Source organism: Diplotaxodon limnothrissa, linkage group LG2 (genome assembly GCF_057381915.1).
Source record: "Diplotaxodon limnothrissa isolate DT_005_m linkage group LG2, D_limnothrissa_male_GT1.1, whole genome shotgun sequence".
NCBI lineage: Eukaryota > Metazoa > Chordata > Actinopteri > Cichliformes > Cichlidae > Diplotaxodon > Diplotaxodon limnothrissa.
Window position 1 is genome coordinate 22,675,518 of NC_140597.1, and position 12,994 is coordinate 22,688,511.

The following is a 12,994-nucleotide window of genomic DNA, read 5'->3' on the forward strand; positions in this document are numbered from 1 at the left end:
ACATTTATAAAAATTGATGTCAGCTGCTTAAACTGACTTTTGATGGACCGTCTGCGAAATCCCTGCCTCGCTCTCTCTGCACTATAGTCAACGTATTTATTTAACATATTTATGTTTCTGTAGCAGCTCGTTCCCGTTCGGAGGAAAACACTCACCTTAATATGCGCTTGTGCTGAATGGGCAGCTGCAAAGGGTCACGGCCGCTTCACATTGCATCCAAAGTAGTTTAGGAGTATTGGTGCCATCACGTACATGCAAATGGCAACATTTACTTGATTCTTTAGTCTCTTTTTTAGCTTATTTACATTTGTTTCAAGCTGTGATTTTACATGCAAAAATGGCTAATAGGTAGGCTAATAAGATGCACGAGCTAATATTAGAGTTTATTTTTTTTTAAATGGTTCGTTAACTTAGGCCCAGCAGGCCAATGGGTTTGTATTATTTGGTAAAAGTAGTGCTGAGAATTGTTAAAACACTTTGTTCAAATTCAGCCTAGTTGTCTCGCCCCCACTACAACCTTTATGCTAACCTCAGCTAATACAATCCTAGGTTTAGCTTCATCTTTGGCTTAAATAGGAAAGTGGGATCACACCTCACCTACCTCTCAGAAAGTCCTTAATTCCAGGTGTCATCTGGTAAAAAGTCTCTTTATCTGTTTCTTTGTTATTTGCTTGAGCCATGAGCACAGATGAATCATTTGAATGAATAATTTCAGCAACAAACACACTCGGTCACCTTTTTGGGGAATTCATGAAAATTGACATCTGCATTCTATGATAACCACATCTTGCATTTGATTTCAGAAGCACGTTGAACACATCATTTGCTTTGATTGTGATTGGTTACATCCATCTGGGAGAGGTTCAGCATTTCAACCTTCATTAAGTTTTGCCAGCAGAAAGTTAAGCAACGCTGTGTTATAACAGGTGTTTCTTTGGTTAGTCTTGACTTTTGATTGTTGTGTTCTTTTTTTTTTTTTTTTTACAGATGGTGGCAACTTTCGATCTACTGCCATGGATGGTGGCCACTTTAAGTCTTCCACTAATGCAGAAAATGGTGGATATTTTAAATCCTCCCCATTTGAAAGTGAGACAGGCTCCCACCTCTGTACATCGTCCTCCCCGTTGGCTTCCACATCAGTTCTGACAACACCCACTCCAGGTCTAACCACGCCCACATCTGGATTGACCACGCCTACATTCCCACCTGGTAACCTATCAGGGAAGCCGATAGCTGTACAGCAGAAGCCTACGGCGTATGTTCGACCAATGGATGGCCAAGACCAGGCGCCTAGTGACTCTCCCCAACTTAAACCCCCTCTAGTGGCCACAGAGGGATTTAACAGCAGTCAGGCTTATGGAGGAAACTCTGGAAATGCGAAGAGTAAACTGCCCAAGCTGAGTCTCAACCACACAGGAGAGGTAAGCGAAGAATTACTGGAACGTGTTTTCCATATCTATATTAAACCAATGTGAAATAAATGGTCTTCACGGAATTAGTCTAAAACAGAAAATAAAATTTCAGTCCTTTAAATTATTCCTGATCATAGTATATAAGCCATCAGTTCACTTTACATAGAACTAGGAAATGTAATTGTGTACATATTCTGCAAATCTGTAGCATTTGGGGCTAGGTTACTTGAGGTTTAACCCATGTTAAGTTGGTTCAGTCCTCACCAGTGTTGGTCAAGTTACTTGAAAAAAGTAATCAGTAACTAATTACTTCCCCCAAAAAAGTAATCCTGTTACTTTACTGATTACTTATTTTCAAAAGTAATTAATTACTTAGTTACTTTTTAAAAACACGATTTACAACCTGAATAGGTGATAAAGCAATAGATCTTTCAGCCCAATTCTACTTTTTACTTCCGGAGCAGGTTATGTTCAAGATAACAAACCAACACAAAAACCAGTTTTGTGGAAAAAAGTGTCAGTATTCCTAATTTCCTCCCTGAAGAGGATCCATGTGAAATGTAGGATCGTATAGCAACTGTTTCCCCGTGTGGTCTTTAAGCAAGTTGAAGGAGTTTAACTGCTGTATAAAATAAACGCTTAGGACACCTAAATATTGCTACATATTAACGTCATATAAAATTATGTTAGCCTCCTTACCAGTTTGAATTTCTTGCCGTTTAACTGCACCTCAAATAAAACAGGTGAAAGGTCTTAATCACTACAGCACAACCTTAAACGTATCACTGATGCTCTAATAATGGTGTTAAAATTACAGTCAAACGTTATGTTGTCTTAATGACAACAAGATTAATTGAACAACAGTGATTCACAGCAACATGGTGACTATACAGCAGCATTAGGGCCACAGAAGGCAGAGAAAATAAATAAATACGTGTCTGAATGACAGATTCATGCCAAAGAATGGAAACATAGTTTTTTGCAGTCAGTGTCATATTGTTTCACTTTTCAAGGTTAAAATGGAAAGAAATTCCTATTTTTGAACTCAATAACTCATTTTTCTTGACTTACAATTGAATCTCGTAAATTTCCCACTTTAAGCCATAAATGTCCACAGTTTCTGTCTTACATTTGCCGTTTTAATCAAACCTTTTTCTTTTAAAATGATCACTTTAACCTAATACATTTTCTTTTAAATGTGTCAATTTTTTAATGCAAATTTACAATTTTAATCTTGTAAATTTGAAATCAGTAAGTTTGCTAATATTTTTCTCATAAAATTGTCACTTTTTTTCCTCAGAAATTTTCATCTTTAATCTTTGAAATTTGCCCTGTATTTCTGGAAAATGTACAACTTTAATAACCACCTTTGTATAATCACTGTCACGGCGACTGAAGCCAGCAGACCATATCCTGTTTATGCTGAACTTTGTAGCAACTAGAGATGGACCGATCCGATATTACGTATCGGTATCGGTCCGATACTGACCTAAATTACTGGATCGGATATCGGAGAAAAATAAAAAATGTAATCCGATCCATTAAATATCACGAAAGCACCTCACAAAACTTGCAACACGCCGTAACTCACCTCAGAACGTTAGCACGTCGGAGCAGTATGCATCACGTGATAGAGCGGCTGTGGCATGCGGGACCTGTCGGTGGTCTGGATAGCATGTGGAGCTTCGCTAGCAACCCGGCATTTCATCTCCGACAAAGTTATCCCGAGAGAAGTAAAGCAAGTGTGTAAGTCCATCTCTGAATGTTTGTAAAGCATTCCTGCGTTAAGCTTAACAAACGATATATGGAGCGACTGCCTCTTCTGGCTGCTACTTCAATCATGAAACTGCTTAATGATCAGCTGATCGGCTTTTCTGTCGCGAATCCGTCTCTCTGGTTTGTTTTTGGCCCACTTTGCACCAGAAAGAGGAAACCATCGGCTGAACAACAGCAGCATGTTTAAGCTTGATCAGCTGTTGTTAGAATGTATTTAATATTACTTTCTACTCGAGGATCTTTTTCTACAGCTGACGGCTGGTAACTGTGCAGGGGCGGATCTAGCAAAGTTTAGCCAGGGGGGCCGATAGGGCATTAACAGGGAAAAGGGGGCACAAAGACATACTTTTCTTTCTTATTCTCATTTAAAATGTCTAGCTTTTAATAAATAATTATCCGAATCTTACACCCAAAGTTTTAATCTGATGTAAAATGAATAGAAGTCAATTACTGTATATAGTGACTATTAAGTCTAATATATATACCCTAGTAAGCTATAGTACTTTTTCCTTTGGGAAGGTACCATCTGTGCAGTCTGCAATTTTGTTGAAGAAAGATGTTGAATCTATTTAATATTTCTTGAAAAATAATTGATTTCTGTGCATTTTTTTTCACACTGCATCAAATTAAGGTTGATTACGTCGATTAAGCATCATGAGGTGGAGCGTGAGGGGTGGTTCCCTATTTTTTATTTATTTATTTTTGTTGTTGCTGGGAGTTGGAACCCTATTAGTTAGGTTGCTTAATATTTACGCTAAGTACTCTTTAAAATACCAGAATAGGGAGGATGGTGTAGGTTTAAGTTTATTAGATTGATCAGTATTGCTGAACTATGAAATATTTTTTTTTGCATACAGGTATAACAGAATAGCTTTAGTGTAGTTGTTGTTTTAAACTTGAGTATGAACTTATACAAAATGCAGCAAGATATTTAAAAAAATCAGTTTTGTTGATTAAAAAACACTATATCGGATTCATATCGGTATCGGCAGATATCCAAATTTATGATATCGGACATAAAAAAGTGGTATCGTGCCATCTCTAGTAGCAACATACAAAAATTTTAAACTAGTAAATCACATGGATGCAATGCTGTTTAACAAGTTTTCATTTAATCAAGCCAAAGACTAGAAAATATGGTGAAGCAAATCTTCCCTTTGGCTTCACCTGCACAAGTGCCGAGGTAGGTCTCCCTGCAGAATTGGTTTTCCCTTCGTCAGGAGCAGCGCTGGGCTCTTCAAATCACAGACAAACAGCATCCCACATTCTTGATTTTTAGTTCACAAACACTTGTTGTAATGACTAACTACTCCTGACATTTTGGAGATATTAGCTCTTTATACAGCAAAGTTACAGCGGTATACAAATAACATCAGGCTGATCCTGCCACGATTTGTCTAAATCACAGACAAACAGTATCCCACAGTTGTTTATGTTTTTAAACCCATTTTGCACAGAGAGACATTTTTGAAAAATGTATTGACAGCAATGTTGAACATTATTACACAGGAAAAAAACAACTACGTGTAAAATAATTACACCGTGACGCCTCTGCCTTTGTAAATAGAGGGACAGTAACTGCGTGTTTATATGTAAGCCTGTAAATACTGCAGATAGAGACAAAATACTGTTAATCTGACAATCTGCCATTCTGCAATTCATCTCACGTAAACAATAACGTGGCGCACAGCATGACATGAAAAAGGCACACACCTTTGGCGTTGCGTGACGAACTCTGTATTCCTCTCCACACATAAACGCAAAAAAGGAGTTTTTAAAAATCTCCGTTTTCAGTGATTCGAAACGCCGTTTACGTGTGGATGAAACAGCTGCATTTTCAAAATAACCGTGTAGGTGCGGACGTAGCGTAAAAGAGTTAGTAGTTTATTTTCTTACTACCTGTCATTTATTGCAGATTACTTGTATTTGCTTAATTGTTTACTAAATGTTTGAGGTGTGAACTAAACCGCAATGGAGCAAAATATGGGTGTGTGTGGTTGGAGGATGTGTGTGTGCGGGGGGGGGATTTTTCTTGTAAAATAAAGGGGGGCCCAGCAAAAAAACTTTGGGAACCACTGTATTAGACAAATACTGATGCTAACTGTAAAATAAGTTATCACACTAATGGCTCTATACCGCAGCACTACTTGTCCTGGAGAGTGTATAGTAAAATAGACCCCTCCTAACTTGACACATAAAATTATTCATGAGCATCTGTGTGAGACCGTTAACAGCGACACATACTGTCATTTTGCTTCTGATGTCATGAGCCTGAGTGCGTGTTTGCAATTTTTGATTACATTCCAGTCTCCTGTAATATTTCCTTAAATATTATCTCGGTGAATATTCACACTGGCTAATTGTCCCGACAAAACCAGAATCTCTCGCTCGCTCGCCTTCTCCAAACAGAACCAGGACTTGATGATGATGTGCATGTGTCTCTATGTGTGTGTGTGTGCGTGCGTGTGCGTGCTATGTGAAACTAGTAGTTGACAGGCGAGTAGTCATCCATATCGAGCAAGCCAGCTGTTCCTCTGCTTTGATAGAGCTGGTGTGTGTGTGTGTGTGTGTGTGTGTGTGTGTGTGTGTGTGTGTGTGTGTGTGTGTGTGTGTGTGCAGCGCTGCAAATGAGCCCAAGATGGAGCTTTGAGCATATGGCACAGAGAAGGAGAAAGCAGGGGGAGAGAAGGAGGGAATTAAAATATACTTTCGACACTTTCTTATGGCTGCTGAGAGAGAGCGAGAGAGAGAGAGTACATTCATGGCCATGAGTGTTTCTTTCACTTTGTTTTCTCCCACACATCCATGGATGCTCCGTTATCGCCTGCTTTCTGTTTAGTTTTTTCTTTTTGTTTTTTTTTTGTTTTTCACTCCTCTCATATTTATCCTGACGAGAGTTTATTGGAAGCAGAATGCAAACTCAATACGAACCGAGAGGGGGGAGTGGGGGTGAGGGGTGACACAAGAGGAAAAAAGGGGAGACTGATGATGTGAAGCGCGGGGCGGCGGAGGGAGGGAAGGAGGGTGGGCAGAAAGAGGAAAGAGGGGATAGAGAAAGACAATGACTGACTGATTACAGCACCTTATCATCGCTGTATTTGTTCTGGTTAGATGAGTTATTGGATGCGTTCTGCAGCTTAAACAGCAAAATAGCAGCAAATCAGAGGACTGAACCAAAAAGCAAATGAAAGACTCGAAGAATCCCGCTGCTCGTTTCATGCCAGCAAGCGAGGGGGGGGAAAGATGTCCGTTTTGGTGCCTTTTGATTGGCGTACGAACCGAAACTTTGGCTACAGTGTAGCAGCAGAATCTTTAATGTGTTTCCAGTGAAAGAGATCCTTAAAGCTGATTTTTCATGGAACAGTTTTCAAATGAGTTCAGGTGTAATGAATGTGTTGGAAATCCTCGATATTAGAGTCATGGCTGTGTTGTTGAGTGTGTGCAATAAACCTTTAAACTGCTTTGGAAGTGTTCTGTTAGCACTATAGAGTTATCGATCAGCGCGCTTTATCTCCAAGTGCGCTCGGACGCGCACGCGTGTGTTTGTGAGCGAGCGAAAGATCGAGAGAGATAGAAAGAGAGAGAGCGAGAGTAAGCAGAGAGAGGGAGAGAGAGACAGAGAGAGTGATAACACTATTGATCTGTTCCTAACAGTTACAGTAGGCTTAAATCTACCTCTGGTCGCACACACACATGCTGTTAGTTGTTGTCAGCAGCTCACAGCGAGGCGCTGCATGGTTTCACTTTGGATTGATCCGCTTTGAGATATTGTTACGTTGAGTCATTACTGCTGTAGCCTCATCACATAAACATGCAGCCAAATAACAGCCAACAATAACATAACAAACCGCTCAGAGTTCAAGTTACGAAGTTACGATTCACGCGACGTGACAGGTTTTCAAACATACATAGAAAGATTTTTACTAAGCATAAAGACTGCGGGCTACTCTGGTGTCCCGTCTCACATGGAAATAAACTATGACAGAGGAGCCTGCGTTCAAACTGTCACCTGTGTCCATATATGTATATATTAAATATAGCTCTACACATTGGGCTACTTTCACAGGCTGTGAAGCAGTTTGCACAATTACAAGCATACTGTAAGCTCACAACGTGCTCGTTCAGAAATGCTGACACATCACCTGCTGCAGTCCCGAATGTTTGCGTCAGACTCTCTGGAGAGGCAGCTAAATGATACCAAAGACTGCTGCAATGGCGCCGCGTCGAGCCTGCCGGGAGGGGAAAGTTGAGATGGGAAGGGTTGGTGGCTGCGTAGCTGATTGGCTGTGACTGAACTTTTGAGATTGTGTGCTAGTAAACGGCTTTCTGTATGGACGCAGCTTTAATGGGAGACTACTCTGCTGGGACAGATTTGACTTGTCCCAGGAGATAAGGAGGGAAATAAGAAGGTAATGGCTGCAAGCCCATTTGCCACCCACTTAGCTGCGCTAAAATTTGATTGAAACTTGTTAAATTTACACAAAAAACAGCTCGATAAACGCAGTAAAGTGATACACAGGGACACCTTTGCAGGGCTAAACACCCTATTTTAAACCACAAGCATCTGGTGGTTCACGCTCCAGTCACACAAAGAAAAACAGTGACTGGAGACAGCAGCACAACCAAAGTGACAAAGTGACTGTGTGCAGTGAACGCGCAGCCATATTTCCTTTGAACTGCTTGCTTCAAAGACGTGGAGCAGGTGTGCGAGCGCTCAGTCGGTTGTCTTCGAAGCAATTTGGTGCCTCAAGATGGCGACAAAACAGCCATCATAAAAGCTGTTTATTTTTATTTGTTTAAACCAACAGATTCTTCTTTGATAACACTAAACAGGAAAATTTATTGCACTGACTTTTCATTTGAAGGCACCTTTAAAACCTTCGTCCTTAATAATTCCCCTGCATGTGCAGTTTCCCGCTGGCTCACTATCCTTAAACAAAAACACTATCGTATTTAGGAAAGAATTGTCTTCTCTCCTCAAAAACCACTCAAGCTGTCACGGCGCTCTTAGTGACATTCAGCTGCTTCCAGTCTGCATTCTTGTTCGGGTAAACAATGTTCAAGTCAAGTGGATACACAAGTGCGTCTGTGAGGCACTGCAAGCAAGACTGCAAGAAGGTAAACATGGAGGTGACAGGTGACATTTCCAACAGCACTGTGACAACTTTCATTTACATGTAGTTCAAAGTATGGCGCTGATGTAATTTCACACTGATTTGAAGGCCCGCTGTGGTGTTTCCGTGAGGCGCGTGTGGAGGTGCACGCGGCGCCTCGCCGCTAATGTAGCGGTAAATAAGAAGCAGGGTAGACTAAGACCTCCAGTCAGTAATCACTGCGAGGCTAACACCAACCAAATCAATTCGGCTCTCAGAGAATGCATTCATTTATGCCTTTTTGGATGAAAAGATTCTGCCTTTATATAACACAGTGGCTTGATAAAAGGAGCGCGGGAATGCACATTTATAAAAATTGATGTCAGCCCGAGAAGCTGCTTAAACTGACTTTTGATGGACCGTCTGCGACATCCCTGCCTCGCTCTCTCTCTGCACTACAGTCAACGTTCTTTATGTTTCTGCAGCAGCTCGTTCCCGATCGGAGGAAAACACTCACCCCAATGTGCTCTCGTGCTGAATGGGCCACAGCAAAGGGTCACGGCCGCATCCAAAGCAGTTGAGGAGTGTGGGTGCCATCGAGTCCACATCGAGATGGGATACTCTGCGTTTAATAACAGAAATTTAATTTTTCAAAATTTTCAAATATCAATCTTCACAGCACAAGTGCAGGGAGTTTATGATTATCCTAAAATTGCTGTCACTCGTGCTTTCACGTATCAAAACTCTTGATAATCTTGAACAAAACGATATTTTTCAGCAAAGTGAAAAGAGTCAAATCATCCCCCGAGAGGTAACCTGGAACATTTAGACGCTGCATTTAGATCCTGCTGGTAACTTATCAAATCTACCACATTATGTAACCCCACAGACATAATTCATGACTGCTCCTAAAATGGGTTCATGTATCACATAGTGAACTTTGAGGTGTTGGCCAAAAAAACGAAAAAGAACTATGACTGTTTGAAAATGTTGACACCATCATTTCGACCCCATAGAGCAGCGGTGGGCAACTCCAGGCCTCGAGGGCCGGTGTCCTGCAGATTTTAGATCTATCCCCGATCCAACACAGCTGATTCAAATGTCTAAATGACCTCCTCAACATGTCCTGAAGTTCTCCAGAGGCCTGGTAACAAACTGATCATGTGATTCAGGTGTTTTGACCCAGGGTGAGATCTAAAACCTGCAGGACACCGGCCCTCGAGGACTGGAGTTTCCCACCCCTGCCATAGAGATTAATGTAAATCCCTGTTTGCCAAAACATACAGGTTACACACATTTAGATACAAAGACGGCTACAGCATGAGCCAGAGAGGCCAGATGGGTGAAATCTGGAGTAGATCAGATGGACTGGACGGGCTGCAGACTGAGACAGAGCGGTGTGAATCGTGGATGAGAGAGGTCTGGCTGAAAGAGCAGGCAGATGTGGACGAAATTATAAAGTGTCGCTGTTGCGCTTTTGCAAGAATGAATATATTAAATGAAATTAACGTGTTTCTTATTTTGCTGTAGCCAACTGTGAAGTCGATTGTGAAATGTAGGCACGTGACCGGCTCAATCTGTTTCACAGTGAGCGCTCTGTTTTTAATACCTTCTTTAATTTAGCTTAACTGAATATGACTCATTGTTTTAAAAGAACAACAATTCCATACTTTTCTTCTTCTACTAAAACTTAATTGTCTACATGTGTCAGGTACTGTGTTGTTTGTACTGAATTATAAACTATACATACCTCTACAATCAGTAATGAAATCATCTAAATCGTTTTAAAACTAATTAAATCCCTAAAATGTAAAACATTACTTACAAATCTTACTTATAATTATAGCAATTAGATGGAAATTAATAACTGAACTTCTTCAAGAATTGACATCTGTGCCGTCACTGCTGTTGCTGCAGGACGAGGTCAAAATGACCCCGCTGGTGGATCTCGTGTTGTAAAACTGGTGTGTGTTACTGTCATATGCCAATTTGCATATTAATTTGCTACGTTAAGCATCTTTGAGGAAGATAAGCCGGTGCGATTCAGCAGCAGCTGTGCTGATTTATTAGCAAGTGTTTGTGGAGTCATTGTACTAAAATCCCCCTGCTATGGGTAGAAATGGTTGTTGTGTCGACATTAAGCTTTAGCTGTGGTGGTTTACATGTAGCTTTTCTTACCAATCTGAACAGCACTTATCCGCCTCTCTAAAGCAAGGGGACATTTTTAAAGCTGCGCTTAACGATCTGACTGCCCTCATTAAGTTTCCACAATAAACCCACATTACTCGACTGTTCCAGTGTTTCAAACACGAGGACAACAGAGTCTGTGATTGGCTGCTGAATACAGTGGAGCTGTTAAAAGGCCCCTAGTATTTTCTTCAGGAGTGGGTGCAGACCAAAACAGAGGTAAAAAAGAAAAAAGCAAGTTAAAGCATGAACATAAAGGCAAATAGAGTATGCACGTGTGTGTATGCGGGAAGCAACTGGCATCCACAGACCAGAAAATGAGTGACATCTGGGCAACAAAGAGCAAAATAACTGCCAGCAATGTGAAGTAATTAGGTTGCTCATCTTTTAGTCGGCTGACTGAAGCGACTACAAGCGAGTGTGTAGGAGACCGTTGACTGAAACATGATGGGATAGTAAATACAGTGGTCCCTCATTTATTGCTGGAGTTATGCTCTAAAAATAACCCGCGATAGGTGAAATGTGTGAAGTAGCCAGCTTTATTTTTTACAATTTTAATAGATGTTTTAAGGCTGTAAAACCCCTCGCTACACATTTTATACACTTTTCAAACCTTCGTAGAAAAATAAGTCCAGTATTATAGAATGAAACCAAAGATCAAACCCTGTTTTCGGGTCCAGAACATGAGAATAGAGCAGCTGCGAGAGAATTCAACATTAATGAATCAAAGGTACGGAAGTAGAGGAAGCAAGAAGAATGAGTTGGGTAATGTTTGACTTATCTGACTGTTTTGTTTCGCTTAATGTGCCTTTTAATCCGAAAAATACAGTAGCTTCTACCTTCCTTTAGCATCTCCAGAATTCCAACATTTTATGCGATGGTTAGCATCGTCCTCTGCCTTCTGGGAGCTACCACAGGTGTCTTTGATGGTGCAAAACGTTTCGTCAGCATTGTTGTGTTTGTTAGGGAGAAAACTTACAAACAAACAGTACAGCACTTCAGAGTCACTCTGCTAGCGATCGAAGATTTATGTAAATTTGACAAGCTGAACGCTTTCTGTACTGTACAGGAGACACGGCACGAGATTGACTTACAATGGTCTACAGCCAATCAGGACACAGAACACAATGCGCTGTTAAATAAAAAAAGAAGAAGCATGCAAAATTGCAAAAATTGCACACACACAAAAAATCAGTGACACAGCGAGGCCGCGAAAGGTGAACCACTGTATATCAGGTTACTTATGCTGTGTGGTTGAGTGAGGGGTGTCCATATGTAAAATGTTTGAGGAATCTTGTTCTCTCACACACACACACTGGATTGGATGAACAAAAAAAATTAAAACAGCAATAAAGATTCCGTCAATTATATTTTGGCACTTGTTAATATACCTTGGCAGTCTGCACATGTAAAGTCACACTTCGATCGCTCTGTGTACACACTGCTGTTAAAAGGTTGGGTTAAATTATAGGCTGCTGGACTGTTGAAGGTTTGGCTTCTTTAACCCTAAAGCCTTTTTGAGCGAATCCACCCTGCTGGGACAGAGTTTAACCCAAAGAGAGAGAGAGAAAACTTTTAAAGAAGAGTTGTTCCTGGAGATAAAGACAGAAATAATTGTCACACGTGGTCAAGTTAAAGGCTACGCGCCCGTCTGCCGCCCATCAAACATGAGAGAAGTGGAGCAGTTTTGCTCAAGACGAGTCAAGCTGAGAAGTCTCTCTGCAAGAAACACTTGATTGCTGTGATTGCCTCAACGGGGTGTGCTGCAAAAGACTCGTCCCACTATATTCGGCCATGACATTTTCATTAATGTTTTTTTTTAATCACGTCTTCCTCATTGAAAAGAAAGCAGCAAAGTGTCTCTTAAAGAGTAGAGAGCAGCTAGCAAGAATTTCACCTTATTTTAGAGAAAATTGTGCTTTTATCTTTTCTGTTGTGAGCAGAAAGGCACCACTTGTGTGTGAAGTGACACAAGAAGCAGCCATTAAAAACACTGTTTATTGTTTGTTTTTCAGTAAGCTATGTATTCCAAGCCACGGAGCAATTTACTTTACGTATACTGCAGAAGTCAACAAATGCTTAAGGAAGCCTTCCCTGTTTGTACATTCATTACTGTAACAGTGCAGATGGATGGCCGGGCAGACGCAGGGGAGTAATGGAGAAATGTGGGGAGAAGGGTGTGTATAAAATTACAGTCTATAGAAATACCTTCTCTGAGGAAATAAAGAGGAGGCAGGAGAAAGTGGCGGCGGGGGATAAAATATTTTCTCACTTGCAGCAGAACTAGAAGAGAGTTATGAGGAGTCTGCCAATGCAGCAAACAGCTGGCTTCATTTGCATAATACCCATCAGGCCCCTCTTTCCCCGAGGCTGCCTGTCAACTCGCGGCCGAGCGGTATGTACACACGAGCACGCACGCGCACAACTTTTCAGTATATCAGTAGCTATATATTTGTCTTTTCTCCCTGCAAAGTAGCAATTGCGTATCACGTCATGTGATTTCAAAGCTTCCCTGTGACTCACTGG

The 12,994-nt window shown here is 41.0% G+C and overlaps 1 protein-coding gene across 1 annotated transcript in view; it reads left to right on the forward strand.

Annotated features, from left to right (window-relative positions):
* Positions 1-12,994, forward strand: part of aff2 (AF4/FMR2 family, member 2) — a 199,978-nt gene that overhangs the window by 64,567 nt on the left and 122,417 nt on the right. The window contains exon 4 of the mRNA XM_085368200.1: positions 988-1,421. Within this exon, the coding sequence (XP_085224326.1) occupies positions 988-1,421 (434 nt within the window). The remainder of the gene's footprint in view (positions 1-987; positions 1,422-12,994) is intronic.